The following is a 19,239-nucleotide window of genomic DNA, read 5'->3' on the forward strand; positions in this document are numbered from 1 at the left end:
ATGACCTCAAATTCACTGGTGATTGGGAATGGCGTAAGTAACTAAACAAAATAATCGTGTAAGACTTCTTTCTTAAAATACATATATGCTTTCAGTTTTAAGTATAATCACCTTGGTATCAAGCCAATATATCAAAAGCAACATATTCTAAATGGAACTTCCCCCACCTCAAACCTGCTTTACAGTCTGTTCCCTATTAGTAAGTTGTCCAAATTAGAAGCCTCGTAATTGTTATCAAAACACGCCTCATTTGTACAATCAATGTATAATCAGACACTTGCCTGTTGATTATATATCCAACTTAATATTCCTACTATGTCCATTCTTTACCTCAATTACCTTAACAGCCTCCTATGGGCTTCCATGCACATGGTCTATCTCCATATAGCTAAAGTTATTTTTCTATGTCCATATGGCCACTGAAGTTATCTTTCTAAAACTTACATAAACCCAATCCAGTCCCATCCAACCTCTTGATAACCTTCACTCTGACACTATCACAACCATCATCCATCCAAGTCTTATCCCACACACCACAAGAACTGAACAATCTTTATCATGTGTTGACCTTGAGAGTCCTGACTCATGTTATTCCCTGTGCCTAAAATTATTCCTCACACTTGAATCCTTTGACATCGAGTAAAAGCATTATAGCCTCTCACCTTAGTTCCATGGCACTTGACCTATAAATCCTGTCACACATATCATAATCCATCATAATCATTCATGTACATCCACCCTTTCCATCTCATCTTGAGATTCTCAAGGACAGAGAAGTTAAGGACAGAAGTTACTCATCTCCAATATTCAGCAACATACCAGGCACACAATAGGCTCTCAAGTATTTATAAAGTGAATTAATTAATGTGTATGCAGATAACTGGTTTAATACAAAAGTAAAAAAAATTGAGTAACTTATCCCTCTAAGTTATCCCTCTAAAGGGATAACTCAGACTGTGAATCATCCTGAAAATATCAATCCTGAATTTTCATGAGGCAAAAAATAACTAAATTTAAAACCTATATTATACATTCTCCATTAGTAGGATAACAGTAATAAGTAAGCACTTTGTGATATGATAAATACACACTATGGTTTTGTTTACAAATTCTGGTTCCCTAAGGCAGATCATAAAAACTCGAATTTTTGCTGCTTTTCTCTGACCTACCTTGTTTGATAGTACATGTTAATATCCCTATGTATAAGGGGTTCTGTTCCTAACTGGGAGGATGGAATGCTGTACAGACAGGCCAAGAAAAATCTGAACAGACAGGCCTTGCTCAGTTTCCTACCCAGTCTATCAGCATTATATATGTGAAGGAGTCTCCAAAAAATCTAAAAGGACAAGGTTCAGAGAGCCTCCAGATAGCTAAAAATGTGGCGCTTACTGGAAGGTAACAGAGAGGGCATGGAAGCTCACTTTTGCCATAACTCACACTATGCATCACCATCCTTTGTAATATTCTTTATAATAAACCAGTAGACATAACTATTTTTCTGAGCTCTATGAGCTGCTTAAACAAATTCATCAAAGCAGTGAGTCAGAAGCACAGATAAAACTACAGGGGGCTTGTGATTGCCATCTCAAGTGGGGAACAGAGGGCTGCCTTGGGGAATGAGCCCTTAACCTATGGGATCTAACAATATCTCTAGGTAGAGAGTGTCAGAATTCAATTGAAATACAGGACACGCAGCTGGTATCTGATGCAGAATTAGCTGCTTGCTAACCGGTAAGGGGAAAAACTCTCATACTTTTTAGGATCACAAAAGTAACTTGTTGTGAAAATATAATGGGATAAAACAGTTTGAGTTGATTTTTCCTCTATATCCCCAAATTTTTATGACATTTACTTTCCTATGAGGTAGACAGGACAAATATTATAATTCCCATTTTATAGATGAAAGAGAAAACAGTTCACATGACTTGCTCAGGGTCAAAGTTAATAAGGTTTAGATCTAGAACTAAACAGTCATTCCCTAAATCCAGGTCTGGTGTCTGTTTTGCTATTAAAAATTCACCATAATCTGCAAACTCTTGTTCTATCACCCTTATCTCTTCTGCAAAGGGATTAAAACATAATTTTTAACTAAAAGTCAAACTGCAGAAAAATAAAACAGCCATGTTTTTGGTCTGAGGTCAGGACTAACCTGTTATCCTTGCACACAGTCACTTTGTCTCCCCCAGGTATCAGCTTCTTCTGTTCAATTACTCCATAGCTTTCTCGGCAGATCTACATTTAAGGCAGAAAAGACATGCTTCAATTCTGTTTACCTCTTACCTTTCTAGAACCCAAATTACTGAGACACGCCTTCAGAACAACTTTAACTTAGTGGCTATTATCTCAGAAAATTCACGGGAGAGGATTAAGAATACGAGTCAGAAAGTGTCAGCACCTTTAAAAACAAATTTTAAGTTACAGAGTTGACAATAAATGTAATCTATAAGAAAATGGCATGAACTCTAGAAAAGAAAAACACTGGCTGTGTCTGAAGTAAAGAGAATTAATGCTTTTATAATTTTCCTAAGTGCACAGATTAACCCTTTATCCAACATACTTACTGAACTCCTATAACACAAGATACTATGAGTAAAATAATTTGATTCAGGGAAATCTAACTTTGTTGTTTAATTTGGAGAGGAACTAATGTTAACTATGACTTTTAAGCATGATGAAAGAGAGACATAATTTTTGTTGTTGTTGTTTTTTGTTTGTACTGGGTGGTTGAACCCAGGGGCACTTAACCACTGAACCACATCCCCAGTCCTTTTAAAAACATTTTTATCTTGAGACAGAATCTTGCTAAATTGCCTAGGGTCCTGCGAAGTTGTTGAGGCTGGCTTTGAACTTGTGATCCTCCTGCCTCAGCCTCCTGAGTCACTGGTATTGCACGCATGTACCACGTCATCAAGCCACATTTGCTAAGTACAGGAATTCTTTTTAAATTTTTTTTGTAGTTATAGATGGAAAGTATACCTTTATTTTATTTGTTTTTAGGTAGTGTTGAAGATTGAACCCAGTGCCTCACATGTGCTAGGCAAGTGCTCTGCCACTGAGTTACAGCCCCAACCCAAGTATAGGAATTCTTACTGTGAAATTGAGGCAGAAAGTTTCCTCAACGTCTTCACCAGGGTAATCCAAAAGCTCTTGAAGACTCCTAATCATAGAATAACAAAAGGAAAAGAGGCATATCAGGCATTGTAATAGAGTTTTTAAACTCACTTATATGTCCAGAATGTTTGCGAGGAAAAACTAAGCAAGAACATTCTAGACAGAACATCGAGTTTAGACTAACAGAAAACTATGTACCTATGAATTGAAGACAATTATTCAGATGGATTTTTATATGACATACTTGTGTTCTCTTAACCCTGGTATTGCTTGGAAGTATATACATGAAGATGTGGTACTAAATGGTCCTAAAGACTTGCCTTCTGCCCATTTGCATTAGTAAAATAATCCAACCTTCATTTAAAAAAAAAAGCCAGAAGTTTACCTCATCAATTTTGGAATATTAATAGTGGCTATGAGCTATAATCTCAAAAGACACAATCCCAAACACTGTAATCTCTAATGCTGAAATCCTGAAAGATCAAAATCTCTAATGTCTAAAATTCCAAAAAATATAATTCTGAAAAAAATAATTTTAAAAATTTTAGGGCTGGGGTATAGCTCATTAGTAAACATGTTTGCCTAGTATATGCACAAGCCCTGGGTTTGATCCTCAGCACTGCAGGGAAAAAAAAATTAATGAAAGTATTTATACACACATTTTTAAAAAGCCAATTTGATTGATTGTGGTGCTGGGGATAGAAACCAGGGCCTCATGGATGCTAGGCAAGTGTTCTACTACTGAGCTACAAACCCCAAAATCTAAGATATTTATTTGTACTTCTTTGTTTGAGAAACAAAAACAGTACACTTTACACACAAAAAAAACAAATTGGCAATAATGCTCATATTTTTGCAAGCACACATACTCAAATAAATAAAAAAAATTTGTACAAGTATTATAGTTACAAGAAAACAAAACATTTATAAAGATATAGATAAAAAATGACGTATATAAACAGATTATGATGATTGGTAATTATGAGCATCCAGCTTTATAGCTGCAGCCATTTAAACTATGGTAACAAAAAACCTAAGTCTTTTGAGGAGATGGATCAAAAACTGCAATGGGTCATCACTACATTTACAGCAACCCAAAGAACTAAGACTTTGAGAAATTTACAAATGCAGGTGAGCAAAAAGGAGATCTCTTCATTTACTGAGGAAATTTCAAGATTTTTTATGTACATGCAGAATGCTAACACAATGTCAATGTTGTGATAATATACTTTCATGGAGTCCAATTTACAAAAAAATTGCATAAAATGAATAAACTCTCGAAGTCTCTGCATGATTTATACATACAGTATTGGAAATCATGCAATGATGAAATATACATAAGCATAGAGAATTGTAAAGAAAATCATGCTGACAACTTAAAATAGTGGAGGGGGGCGAAAAAAAAGTAAAAAAGCCTGAAGGCTGCAGGTATAGGTCCTAGAGTCCTGAGGCCAGTGAGCCTACAGTTCTACTGTCCCATCTCAGAACAGCTGGCTCTCAGTACCTGTTCTCTCCAGGGCCCACCCCTACCAGTGGCTGGCTTGGCCAATGCCCACCCACACTGAGGGCATATCTTTTCCACCTCATCCACTCAGACACACATTAATCTCTGGAAACACCTTCACAGACACATCTTTACCAGGTTCCTAGGCATTCATTATGCCTAATACAATGCAAGTATCCTGCTGATGACTGAAAATGGACTAAAGCCCGGGAGTGTAGCTCAATGGTAGAATGCTTGCCTAACATGCACAAGGCACCGGATTCAATCTCCAGTAGGAGAGAGAAAGTAAATGCATTAATTATATTCCAGAATCTAGATTTCTACCCATCCCTGTTATATTGCTTTCTTTCTCTTTTTTTGGCCTCAACAGGAATTGTGGTTTTCAGGATTTCAATCTTCGAGGACTGAAATTTTCAAAATTTTGGACTTTGGGGACTTTACCATTCAGGTTTATAGTTTTTGGCATTATGGTTGGCACCACTTAATGGCTTATTAATGCAATAGGCACTATATCATAAAGATACTTTATTATCTAATAAATGAACTAATGAACACTGAAGAAACGTACCTTTTTTTTTTTTTTTTTGGTAGTACTGGGGATTGAACCCAGAGGCGTTTTAGAACTAAGCTACATCCCCAGCCCTTTTAAAATTTTGGTTGTAGATGATGTGTACAATACCTTTATTTGATTTATTTATGTGGTGCTGAGGATCAAACACAGACAAGCACTCTACCATTGAGCCACAACCCTAACCCACTTTTAATTTTTATTTTGAGACAAGGTTTCATTAAGTTGCCCAGGCTGGCCTCAAACTTGCCACCCTCCTGCCTTAGCCTCCTGAATTTCTGGGATTACAGAAGTGCGCCACCATCTCTGGCAAGAAAAAAAATGTACTCTTAAAAGAAGAATGTGTTTATATCAATAGTAATCATATCCCAACTCCCAAGGGAATACATTCTTAAAACTAGACCTCATTCACACTTTCTTCTTTAGTGAGCTTCTCTCTTGCAATTCCATCAAGAGTTGCCCAGAATGAAAATTCCTAATGTGGAATTTAATCTGTTACCAGGTTAACCAGCCAAAATCATTACTTAAAATATATAATTCTCAGCCAATCTGGCAAAGCAAATAGCACACACTTCTGTCATTCTCCAGCCTTCTCTTTTAGTAATCAAAAAATTAACACTGCCTGGTTCTTCTCTGCCTTTTTTTTTTTTTTTAATTCCTTCTAAATTTTCTCTTTCTAAGTGTTCCAACCCCTCCTACCCTTGATGATTTCTCAGTTCTGGTGTTTGTACCAGAGATGTTAACAGTCTCATTTTTACCTTAAAGACCACCTTCCTTTTGCCATAAAAGATGATGTTCTCTCCCTGCTAAAGCTGTCTTTTTATGTACTTGATCTTATGTTGACTAAAAATCAATATAGAGCTGGGCATGGCGGCACACACCTGTAATCCCTGCAGTTTGAGAGACTGAGACAGTAGGATGTGAGTTCAAAGCTAGCCTCAGCAATTTAGCGAGGCCCTAAGCAATTCAGTGAGGCCCTAAGCAATTCAGCAAGACTCTGTCCCTAAATAAAATATTAAAAGGGCTGGGGATGTTGCTCGGTGATTAAGCACCCCTAGGTTCAAAACTTGGTACCAAAAGAATCAATGTAGAGAAACTCAAGAATACAGGGGGCTTTAAGATTCAGAAAGAAAATGACATAAGAGCATGGCCTCACTACTTTGTAAAATAGTCTGATAATTTCTCAAAAGGCTAAATATAGAACTATGAACCAAAAATTCCATTCCTAGTATATACCAATAGTAATTAAAACTTATGTCTACACAAAAGCTTATACACAAAAGTTCACAGCAGTATTATTTATAATAGCCCCCAAATAGAAACAACCTAAATGTCCATCAACTGATTTATTTGGAAATTAAAAATGAAATAAAAATTCATGCTACAACATAGATAAACCTTGAAATTATGCTGTGTGTATGCATATATGCAGAACCACATACTGTATGATTCCATTTGTGTAAAATAGCCAGAACAAGCAAGCTGACAAGGCAGGAAGTAGATAAGTGGTTGCCTAGAGCTGGAGTATGAAGATGCTCATAGATGATGACAAAGGAGTGCCAGGTTTTGTTGTTTTTTTGTAGGGTGATGAAAATATTCTAAAAGTGACTATGGAATGGTCATAAACTCTGGATATAATAAAGTCACTGAACTGTATTCTTTAAATGGATACTGTATAGTAAGTGAATTACATGCCAATAAACTTTTGTTTTAAAGTCTCCTTTTTCAAATATTCCCTCTGTTTTCTCTGTACTATGACAAGTTTCAAAAGGTTCAAATATTTGTTTTAGGATAAGAAAGCAGAGATGTTGTCTTTCTGGGCAGCTATAACCTCTTTTATTTTTTTCCTCTGTCCTTAAAAGTGATAAAGATAGTGCTTCTAGAAACTAGCTGTGCGGCTACAGCTTAAGCAAAGCACATACAATGGACTATGAGGGTTCCATAAACTCAAACTTATGCATATGGTACTTTCAGCCTTTACTCCCTGAGCCAAAGGCAATTAAATCAGTTCCTCACACCCATCTGCATATCTTTTAGCTTTGTACCTTCCTTCAGTGGGTGACAGTTCCTTTAAATCTTCCAAGCCAGGTTTTACGTTCAGTAATTTTTTGTAAAGAGCCAACGGGAAATGGAGATCAACCACGGTGGAGTTGTAGATAGCTAGTCCACAGGTTATGCCAATCAAGTGAAACCAGTTGTGCTCTACAAAACACTTTTAGAATGTACATAAATGTGTTAAAAAATAAATGCAGCATTTGCAGCCCTTAAAACACTCTACTATTTACCTGAAAAGTTTCAGCATAAAGTAATAAAGATCACATTCATATTTAGTTACTTTCAAGGCAAAGAAACACCCCTGACATCTACTATCCCCAAAAGATGCAAGGCAGACAAAGTCAAGCATTTATGGATCTTCTAGTGATAAAGAGAACAGCTTACAGTTATCTAGAGCACAGTTATCCACAGAACTCTCAGCAATGATGGAAATACTCTATTTTATGCTGCCTATTATGGTAGCCACTTGCTACTAAACACTTGAAATGCAGCTGGTGCAAAAGCAAATGAATTATTATTATTTAAGTTTAATTTAAATTTAAATTTAAATAGCCACATATGGCAGGTGACTACCTTTTGGGACAGTGAAGATCTGGGGATAAAACTCCGGAAAAATAAATAAATAAATTATAGACTGAATGAAAATGGCTTTTAAAATTTTGCTTTCCTACTAAATTTTTAAAAATAAAATATGTCTATGTGTGCATGTTAATCAATACACATTGTTATTAAAATACAACATTTGAGTACTGACTTTTCACACATCACAAAACCAACTTCTTTGTCACACCATATTCCTTTTTCCCTTCATGGGTAGTAAGACCTGAATCTTACTTACTGGGAATGGCAATGGGGTTCATGGCTGACAAAATGCAATATGAGGTCCAGACAACAGGCAAAAAATAAAGATTGGATACATTAGATATTTTAAGTTCTTTTCTTGAAAATTTATTTATTTTAAATTATTATTTCTTTACTATGCTTCCCTTTCCAAGTTAGAAACCAGGGCTGGGAATGTGGCTCAGTGGTAGAGCACTTGCCTAGCATGCAGGAGGCACTTCAAAAAGCAAACAAATGATAAACAAAGAAAGTTTAACGCAATCCATTTGCGACATTATGAACTTACTGTATCTGAAAACCACAAGAGATGTGACTCCTGATAGTAGGTAAACATTCCATAGATGGGATTCAAAAGTTCTTTTAACAACAAAAGAAAGAACTCCTTTGTAACACCACCAGCATCAACTGCTTCTTCCCCATCAAAGATTACCTTAAAATCATGAAAATAGAGTTAATATTTCAGGTAAATCTATGACAAGTTTCATCTTTTTTTTTCCCTCTTTTCAGGAAGATTCTCTTCTAAGGTCAGGACAAAGAAGGAAGACATAATGGGCTATAACCAATGCAAGGAAAACTCCAAGGTATATCCGCTGGTGACGGCTGCTGGCATAAATGTTTAACAAGGCACTTATAGATGCACACAATTTTTACTAGGTGCTCTTTAAGATACAAAGAAACTCAGAAGTTTAGCACATGTTCACAGAAAGTCTACCACCTATTCAAGGTGAGTAAGATAAACATAAAAGAAGTACTAAGTTGGGCACAGTAGTGCACACATGTAATCTCAGTGACAGAGGAGGCTGAGGCAGGAGGATTGCAAGTTCAAGGCCAGCCTCAGCAACTAGCAAGACCTTAAGCAACTTAGCCAGACCCTATCTCAAAATAAAAAATAAAAAGGACTGGGGATGTGACTCAGTGATATAGCACCCCTGGGTTCAATCTCTGGTATCTCCCCACCTCAAAAAAAAAAAAGGCCATTTTATTTTCAAAGAGTAAAATATATAATAAGAAGTAAATGTTCTGGAACACAGAGAAAAACAATGGTAAACTTGAGTAAAAGAATACTTTCTGAAAGAAATACTCTCAACAGGATTCTTGAAGTCACGGAAGCATGTGGAAAGGAGGAAGGCATACTAAGCAGAAAGAAAGAGGGGCTCCATGAATGGCTATAAATAGGCATGTTGGACCCATAATGGTCATTAAGAGTAACAACTACAGCAAACCAACAAATGACACTGAGTTTACCACATGCCAGGACTTAAAAAGCTATTAACCTAAACTTCAAAACAACCTTATGTATAAAAATTATCATCATCCCCATTTTACAGATAACAGCTCAGGTTCAGAGCTAACAACAATATTTGAAATAGCTTATACTGTGGATGTATTCAACTCTGTCTAAAGCAGGACAAGAATAACGGTGGGGACAAATACTAGGACTCTGATTGCACAGATGCCAGCAGGAGACAACTCAAACACACTACAAAGCAAGAACGGCCCCATCTGGGTTAGTGATTGAAAGTAGCAATAAGAAGAAAAGCAGCATCTAAATATAAACCAGAAGTTGTAGGAAGAACAACTAGGCAAATTGATGGGACTTATTAGACATTTTGAAAAGCATAACAATATTATGGAAATAATCAGTTTCATTTCTTGCTTATTATGTTTCTAAAACCAGTGTTTACAACAGGAGTGGAAATAAAGATATGGAGATACTTTTAAACAACTTGAAATAACTAGAACATCTACTGTACACCAAGCATCATGCAAAGCCCTAGTAATACAATAAGGAGTAATACAAACATGTATGATCTAAGGGAAAAGATAATTTCTTCATTTAATAAGTTTAGATTGCTAAATTTACCTATCTTCATAAGTCCTGTACACAATTTCACACCTTTACATTTTCCTATTTTATCTTCTCTTAAATCTCTAACAATCAAATCTTCCTAGGTACCCAGTTGAAGCTCTATTTTTGTTGTTGTTGTTTGCTTATCTTTAGTCTAAAGAGAGTATAAGAAAGACAGCAGAAACAAAGTCCTATCATTCTTTGAATAATCCACTAGTATTTTTAATCTGATGTTACGTTGAGATGTTTGGTGATTTGACAGGAGGAAGTGATAAAATTCTTGTAAAATGAAAGAAAGTAATGATTTCACTTCACAATTTTAATAAGATCTTTGCTGTTTTCACTGCTTAAAGAAAACTTATGAAGGTATTTAGAGAAATACACTAAAGCAGCTCACTTTGAGAGGCTTTTTCAAATCAATATCAGAATGAATGCTCAACTCTCTTAGGGCATCACCAACGAGGTTATTCCTGCGAACGTGAAGGACCAGGAAGGGGCTTCTGGCCAGCAGAGGCTCCAGAGTGAGAAGCATGAAGACGTTCTGCAGATTGGCTCCATTGACTGCCACCTGGAACAGCATGCCCAAAACACAATTACTCAGAGTACCCCTGTGGGTGGGAAGAACAACCTGCTATGCCTTGGCATATGCTCAGAGAGGTACAGCCATAGAGCAAGCTGTGCCTTGGAACCAGAGAAGGCTGACTGCATTCTTTTGTCTCCCACCCACTCCTTCACTTACACATTTTCAAGTTACTTATGTTCACACAGCATACAAGTCTTTCTTACCTGGCTCAGATTAACTGAAACAGTCTATGAATCCTATTATCTATAACCAGGTCCAGAGGAATGATTTAGATTAACTGATTAAGACTAAAATACCAATGTGCTTAAAGAAACATGGCAGAACAGGTAAAGCCATGACTTTTAAAAATGGCAGGAAAGAAACCTAATAATCACTAAAAGGTTAAAAAGTTTTCATTTTGACAAAGGCATCCATTTTTCTGGGAAGGCTTTAAATTGTCAATGTCATGGATATATCACTACAAAAACAGACACACATGAATAGACAGAAAGGCAAAGGTGGAGAGACAGAAAAATAAATAAAGGTACATATGCATCAATAGTAGGAACTGGAAGATTTTGATTGCAACTTCACAAACATGTTTGTAGACTTACAAAATCAATTATGTTTTACCAAAAAAAAGTATTAAAATAAATTAAATAAATCCCTATAACTTAGGTTTCTATTTAATAAAGATCACCAAACTCCACTTAATTATTTCTTTCTCTGTCAGGAGTCAATAAGCTATGATCCCACGGATCAAATGAAGCTTGCTGCTTGTTTTTTGCATATCTCTCCCACTAAAAATGGTTTTTAAACTTATAAGTGATCAGAAGAAAAAAGAAAATCAAAGGAAGGATAACATTTTCTCATATAAATATATATACAATTCAAATTTCAGTGTAGATAAAGTTTTGTTCAAATACTGCCACTTACTCATATTTATTCATTTATTATTGTTTATCACTGCTTTTGTGTAATAACAGAGATGAATTGTGTAACAGAGACCATACAGCTTTCAAAGTCTAAAATATAAACTATGTGGCTTTTACAGAAAATATCTGCCACCCCTGATCTATATAAATGTGCATTCATATATGTGTATTAAAAATACATATAAGAGGATGTGAGGCGAAGGGGAGGAAAAAAAATAAGAGAGAGTGAGATAAATGAGTTATGGTAGATGGGGTAGAGGGAGGGGAGGGGAGAGGGAATAGGAAGGGGATAGGAAGGGCAGCAGCATACAACAGACACTTGTTTGGCAGTATGTATAAACGTGGCTGTATAATCAACACGATCCTGCAATCTGTACATGGGGGGAATAATAAGAATTCATACCCTATTTGAAAAAAATGTATGATATATGTTATGTCAAGATCAATGTAATGTTTTGAGCAACTAATGAATTTCTGATGTTTAAAAAAAAACAAATTGAGGAGATATGGGATTGATAACATTGAAGGGGTTTAGAATATGCCACCCCAAGGTGTACCATTTTGGTCTGTTGACAGTTTTGATCTGAAGGTACAAAAGAAAGAGAAGATATAGGAAAAGCTCTCTGATTTTTCTCTTTCTACCTAGAAGCGAGTCATATAATTTCTCATGAGAAAGGAAGAGAGGAACATCCTCATCACTGAAGATTGGGAGTTGATGCTGAAATGGATCTACTTAATAACTCTTATGGCTATTAGTTTCTGCCATGTAATTCCTAGTCACTATCCCTCAATTTACTTTCCTTAACCCAAGGTCTGTTGTCTTGCCACATTCTCACTATTTATTATTTTTTAAATCTTAAATAAAATATTTAAGCTTTGGGGCCTAAATATAAAATTACTGAAAGAAAAAGTAGAACTTTTTTAACAGTTATAATGGAATCCCACCCAGATATTCCTTTTAGGAAAATTACAACGATGTCTAGAACTTAAACAAAACACACACACATAGTAAAAAGAGGAAATAACTTTTTTAAACATGATACCTGCATCTGTAGTTCAGCATCAGTTTGCAACATTTTGGTCTTAGCTTGGGCATCAAAAATGAAAGGATATGAACAAAGTGTTACAGCATCCTAAAATAAGACATAGTATTGGCAGTATTACAGTATTGTACAGAGAATACTATTAGAAAAATATATAAGTAAATTTTAAAAGAATCATTTACCTGTATTATAGATGATCTAGCCTTCTGTGTAAAGAAAAAAAAAGTCTCTTACGTGGATTATAAAACCTGTTTCTTTTAAGCAACATATTATTATTATTTTAGTTGTATATAGCACACATAAAAATAAAACAAAGGTATTGTGTCTAAGGATAGAACACACATGCCAGGCAAGTGCTATACTACTGAGCTACAACTCCATCCCCTAAAACCTCAATTATTAACCCCCCAAATGTAAACTAAAAAAATAAAATATATAGCCAGGCTCAGTGGCACACCCCTGTAATCCCAGCAGCTCAAGAGTCTGAGGCAGGAGGATCTCAAGTTCAAATTCAGCAACAGCGATACACTAGGCAACTCAATGAGACCCTGTTTCTAAAATACAAAATAGGACTGGGGTTGTGGCTCAATGGTCAAGTGCCCCTGAGTTCAATTCCCAGTACCCAAAATAAATAAATAAATAAAACATAACCTATCTGACCATTCAGCCATCGAACTAACACTACTTCAACAGCTGGCTACATTTCAATAGAAAAGAATAGATGCTTTGATGGACACAGAAAAAGAGTTAAAAAATTTGTTTAAAGTTTTAAAGGATCTTTAAAGGCCATTTCACTAACTGTTTATAATTCACAGCATTAATAATGAAACCTAATTCTAAAACAGGTGATTCACAACCTTGATTTCACAGGTTAATTTTGCTGGGTAAATTGAGTTATCTCTTATTTGAAAAACATTTCAAAAAAATGTTTTGAATTTTTTTAGGTTTTGGAATATTTAAACATATATAAATGAGAAATCTCAGGGATGGTACCCAAGTTTAAACATGAAATTCATTTGTTTCAGATACATCTTATAGGCCTAGCCTGAGGTAATAGTGTACAAGTTTCACAGTGCAAAAATTTCAATTGTGACATCATGTTGGCATTAAAAAAGTTTCATAGTTTTGAGCAACTATTTATTCAGATTTGGGATGCTGAACCTGTGATAAAAATTACATTTTACTTTTAGCGTATTCCATGTTCCATCGCACTCACATAGGAGAAACCACGTTTGTAGAAAGAAAAGATATCCTGGTTCAGCACTTAGACCAGTACTTTGCCTGTGGAAGATACTCCATGAACATGTGAATGGATTTTTGTGGGTAAAGAACTTAACAAATACGACCACAATAAAGTATATCTAACAGGTTATGTTTTAGTTTCATATGTCAGATAAAAGAGAAATCCATTGTGAAAATTTGTCAAGTTAGTAACATTTGTTACATAATCTAACAGAAACAACAACAAAAATATTGACAACATAGACCATATGTTGATCTGTACCAATATTTCTCCAACAAACATAACCATGGGTTTGTTCTGAAATCTGAAAGTTTGTTTTTTTTTTTTTTTTGGTACCAGGGATTGAACTCAGAGGCACTCAACCACTGAGCCACATCCCCAGCCCTATTTTGTATTTTATTTACAGACAGGGTCTCACACTGAGTCGCTGAGGCTGGCTTTGAATTTGCAATTCTCCTGCCTCAGCTTTCGGAGCCACTAGGATTACAGGTGTGTGATACAGCACCCAGCCTAAGAGTGGTTTTTTTAAAAATGATTTCCTAAACATAATACAAACACATTCTGAATGACTTCCTCATAATTATGTTACCACACAATTTACATTTATTTTAGTGTCTACCGACAGTGCCACATAAATACTTAATTGTTCAAGGGTAATGAGAAAAGCAGTCTTGCCAGGAAAATGCTTCACTTTCAAAGAAAAGGCCAGGCTTGCTGCACGAATGAGGTTTAACAGCAGATGAGAGGAGAAAGGAGCTGAGTCATTCCAGGCCGACAGGCAGTGAAATTTAGGAGCTACACCTGAGAGTGTAGGTGCTCCCCATCCACAATGCAAGAGTGGTTAGGTTTTACCCTCCACATGAAGTCAGTGAGGTTAATGTGCATTTTATTCATTTTAATAATTGTTTAAATACCACATGAATAAGAAATGTAAACTTCCTTTTGTGTTTATATCAAAGGAACTTAGGTTGCTTTTGCCAAAAGCAATGACACTGGCCTGCAGGCCAGTGGGAAACTAAAAGCAAGATAAACCTGACATTTCTACCTTCATTTTGTATCTGTCTCCTTGATTATTTGAATGTTGGGTCAGGTCCCTGATCAGCTCTGCATGTGGGCATGTTAATGACTTATGGAGTATTATACAAGGTCATGAAGCTGAAATTTACCTAACTTATCTTATTCTCCTTTCTAGACCGAGGACACCAAGATAAGAGTAAGATATTTTCAAGATTTGCACGGATGTTTCACTGCCCAACCTTTGCAGTGGCACCTAGAAGTCTCTAGTCATTGCCCTAAACCTGCAATCACACTGAATTCCAGGAACAGAAAAACCCTGGAGCCAGACTGCTCCATATTGAGATCACCCCCCTAAATGGGAGCATTTACCCCATGACAGGAAGAGGCTGCCCCTCTAAAGAGAAGTAGTCACCCCATAGGAACCTGATTGCCTACTCGAGGGAACCAGCCACCTCACAAAACCATTCCATGGCCTGCCTGGTCATGTATGATCAACCAGGCCATGGCCTGACCTGTATCACTTACGTGCTACCAGCTAGGCAAACCACTCAGCCACACAAGCCTACAACCCTGCTTTGTTTCCCTTTTCTATAAAACCTCAAAAAGTTTGTCAACTCCTTGATGACAGATCTTTGGTCACTGTACCCCTTTCTCTGTTCTTCCCAGAAAGACCACACTGATTAAAGCTCCTTTCTTGCACTTTGATTGGCACATTGAGATGGTGGTCAAGCTTAGTCTGCTGAGACTACCAGAGCTGGGGCTTTTGCCCAAGGACTCTCTGATAAGATTTATGCATATTTAAATAAGATCATTTAAAGGCAATTTTAATTAAAATCTACCCAGTTAATCCTTTAGAACTAGATGCCTCTAGGGATCATGGAACATTTCTTTAGACTAAAAAACAATCATCACAGACACTTCCAGTCCAGTGAGACCAGGTATGGACTCTTGTTGAGAGCCACAGCCGAAGGGGCCCCAGCAAACTTCCAGCTGCCAGCAAACTTCCAACTGCCGGCTGATGATTGGCTCACAGCAGCCCCAGCAACATCTAGCTGATTGGCTCCTCTGCGGTGATGCTCATTGGGCTGTTTCCCTGCCCTTTCAGACCACGGAGCTGCTCATTGGGGGACTTTTTTGGCTCCGCCCACATGACCCAGCCAATCGGCCTCAAGAGCAGGAGGATTGTGGGAGGTGGAGAGAAGCTTATGGGGGAGAGAGAGGCTTGTGGAAAGCCGGTGGTGGCAGTTGAGGCTGTGAGGGTTTTTCCTGAGAGGCTGTTTTGTTTGGCGTGTGTGGTTCTAAAAATAAAGTTAGTTTCTTTTGACAAGTGGCTCCTGATTGTGCCCAGCCAGACTGCGGCAGACTCTTGCCTATATAATCCAGGTCAATCAGACTGACTCTCATACCCTACATATCCAATTACTTTGAATTTAAGAACTGGACATACTTAAAAACAACAACTATGCTATAACATACTACCATGGAAAATAAAATTCTTCAAGTTTAGGTACTTACAAAAGATCCTGGGAAATTCAATTAAAACTGATACCAATATTTAGGATTTTCTAATTCTTCTCAAGAAAAATCAGTTTACTATAAGCATTGTTTGTTTATTCTCAAGGGAGACGTTCTTGAATGTATGTTGGTATATAAGACAAGGTAAATATTTGAACAATTTGAATGTAAAAAGTGATGTATAGGAGAAGTAATAATGAAATTGGCTAAGGTAAGAACATAACTATAAATAATTTCCTTAAATAACAAAGTGCTCAAGTTGTTTTTCCAGAATCCACTCAAGGATAGTGCAAAGCCATCTTTTCAAGAATGGACATGCACAAAAGCTACCAGCTCACTAGTCAATGATATTTGACATCACATGCTCAAAATCCCCTATGCCAAACATAATTCCTCCCAAAACAGGTCCTCTTGACCTGTGAAGAGGAATGAGGACTGTATGCACCTGCACAAAAGAACCCTAAAACTTCCCCTTCTAGCCAGCTTCTCCTCTCTCACTCCCTATAAACTCCACATACCAACTTATCAGGGCAGAATATCTGAGCTTACACCTCCTAACCTCCTTCCTAGTTATCTGTACGAAAAAGCTCTTTGTGTGTGCGTGTGCATGTGTATGTGCGTGTGTGTGTGTGTGTGTACAAAAACTGGTGCCATGATATTGGCTTCTATGTTCATCAGGCACTGAGCCTGTGCTTGGATATCACTAACATTGACTACAAAAATACCTGTGGCATTACAGGGTCCTAATATACCTCACATTTGTAAGTACTGGTATTTTTATTGGTGTAATATATTACTTCAGCCATCAGCAAGAGTTATATCTATCTCTTGGCTCTCTCCAGTCCCATTCCTGTTCTGATTCTTTACCATCCTCTCCCTGTGCAAGCCCACCGCAAGCCTCCCTGCCCACCTTTAATACCCACCTTTGGCACTTTTAGTCCCTCTCATCACCCCTCACTGATTCTTCCCTATTCCCCAATGTCAAAGAACCCAGTTGGAAGGTTAATCTCTCTACTAGAAAAGGAGAGGAGTTAAATTGAGACAGGGTCACCATTCTCTCAGTGAGGTGGGTTGGCTGGAATGAAATTCCAATTTCCTCAGATAGGAGCTAGAGCCAAGGCCAGAGAGAAGCTACCCAGAGTTGGTGATCTAGAGATGTCTGCAGGGGATCTACCAAGGCAGGCAGAGAGTCAAGGTGCCAACTCTAAGGAAGGCAAAGGAAGGAAGAGTACTCAATCAAAAGAAGTTGCAGATCTAGATGAAGGTCGCTCTATACTCTATAATTTTTTATAAGTCTATGAATTTTTATATTTGAAAAATAATTTTACTGATTTTCTTTTATAAAGGTTGACTTTAAGAAATTGTATTAATACTGGCATTTCTCTATTATGTGAAATGAGTCTGAATGATGTTTGTGTCACTACTGCTGTTTTTAACCTACAAACATACACAGGCTGATCGGATATGTGATCACCTCATACAAGGCTGTTTCTCATTCACTGCCCCAAAATAATTCTAAAGCAAAGTTAGCGGACCATATTTCAAGGGTTCTGACCCAAAATGGGGTTGCACTGTGACCTAAATTCACTTTTGAAGTGTATGAAATAGAAGCAAGTGAGCAAGTAAATGGTATAGAACTGACAAACTAAGAGTAACTCTTTTTTTTTTTTTTTTTAGTGCCAATGTTTCCTAAATGTGGCTGTGACTAAGGCAGTATGCATTTACATAAAACCTGCAGTCCTGGGGAGGAAACCCAGCCACCTCTTCTTAGGGTTTACTTTGTCTAACATTTGTACAGTACAGGTACTGCCCCCTTGAGCTGCACCTCCTTTAATACAGCAAGATGTCAAGGTTTTTCCAGCTTTTATTTTCAAAGGATTTATGAATTCCTTACCTGTGCTGCCCTCTATGGGAGCTTACAATGAAACTCTGTGCTATTTAGTTTTCAAGCACAGATGATGGCAACTTATTAACTGAAATAAACCATTATCATCTTTTCTTAAAATGAGCAAAACTCAGCCACTTTAGAATGCTATATCTGCACAAATGTACTCTAACCCTTTGTAATTTTTCATTGCAGCCTCTGTACTGAATACACTAGCAAAGACAGACACCTTATCCAGGTCACGTCTCCATCTCTAGTAACCAGTCCAGACATATGACATTCATGAGGTGCTGAAGAACTGCTTAAAATAGTTATTAAGGGCTCATTATGATGCCAAGCACTCTGCCAAGAGGGACCTCTTTCCACGCTTTCTCCCACTGAATTCTCACAATACTATTATAATTTTCATTCACAAATAAGGATGCTAGGCCTACAGAAATTCAGTGACTTGTCTAAGCCATAGCCAGTAGACCAGAGTTGAGATTTGAATCCAGTTCTTTTGATGGAAATATGTGTTCTGTGCTATATACTGCTTTCTCTGGTACCAAGCTAAAAAACTAATTTTAAAAATCCATTTGTAGGGCTGGGGTTGTCACACACCAAGTACAGCTAATTTTGTATCTTTCCTTAATAACTACATTAATTACTGAAGAGGAAATGGGCATCTGTTATCCAAGATCTGATACTTGGTTATAACATTTTGAGAGAAAGGAACTATAACAAATGTTAAAGTTACTAAGTACCTCCATTCAGAGACTATAGTCATGATAATCTAGATTTTTTTTTTTTACATGAGCAATTCTTTTTCAGGATCAAAAAATTTTTTTAAATTATTTTGTGGGTCAAGTGTGTGATATGTCAAGATCATTGTACTGTCATGTGTAACTAATTAAAACAAAAAAAAAGTTATTGAGTTGGTGGAAAATTGTTTATTTTTAAAATTCTCCAGGTATCCATTTCCTCACCTGGAAACAAAGCAATTAGCTTAAATAGTTTATAAGGCTTATTTTAGTGCTTAGAATTTTATTATTTAATGGAAAAAAATCACAAAATGATAAAACAGAAAAGCTTATCTTTCACAATTTCTAAATTCAGTGAGAACACAGTTCATT

At 36.7% G+C, this 19,239-nt stretch overlaps 1 protein-coding gene across 4 annotated transcripts in view; it reads right to left on the bottom strand.

Moving 5' to 3' along the window:
- Positions 1-19,239, bottom strand: part of Herc3 (HECT and RLD domain containing E3 ubiquitin protein ligase 3) — a 132,401-nt gene that overhangs the window by 31,336 nt on the left and 81,826 nt on the right. For all 4 annotated transcript variants that reach the window (XM_046458855.2, XM_046458854.2, XM_046458856.2 and 1 more), the window contains 7 exons: positions 12,650-12,673; positions 12,468-12,557; positions 10,325-10,495; positions 8,365-8,508; positions 7,229-7,395; positions 3,091-3,157; positions 2,150-2,232 (listed from right to left, as the gene is read on the bottom strand). In XM_046458855.2, coding sequence (XP_046314811.1) covers positions 2,150-2,232; positions 3,091-3,157; positions 7,229-7,395; positions 8,365-8,508; positions 10,325-10,495; positions 12,468-12,557; positions 12,650-12,673 — 746 coding nt within the window. The remainder of the gene's footprint in view (positions 1-2,149; positions 2,233-3,090; positions 3,158-7,228; positions 7,396-8,364; positions 8,509-10,324; positions 10,496-12,467; positions 12,558-12,649; positions 12,674-19,239) is intronic.

This window comes from Marmota monax, unplaced genomic scaffold (assembly GCF_021218885.2).
Source record: "Marmota monax isolate L192 unplaced genomic scaffold, Marmota_monax_Labrador192_F-V1.1 WCK01_AAM20220418_F8-fsc00002, whole genome shotgun sequence".
NCBI lineage: Eukaryota > Metazoa > Chordata > Mammalia > Rodentia > Sciuridae > Marmota > Marmota monax.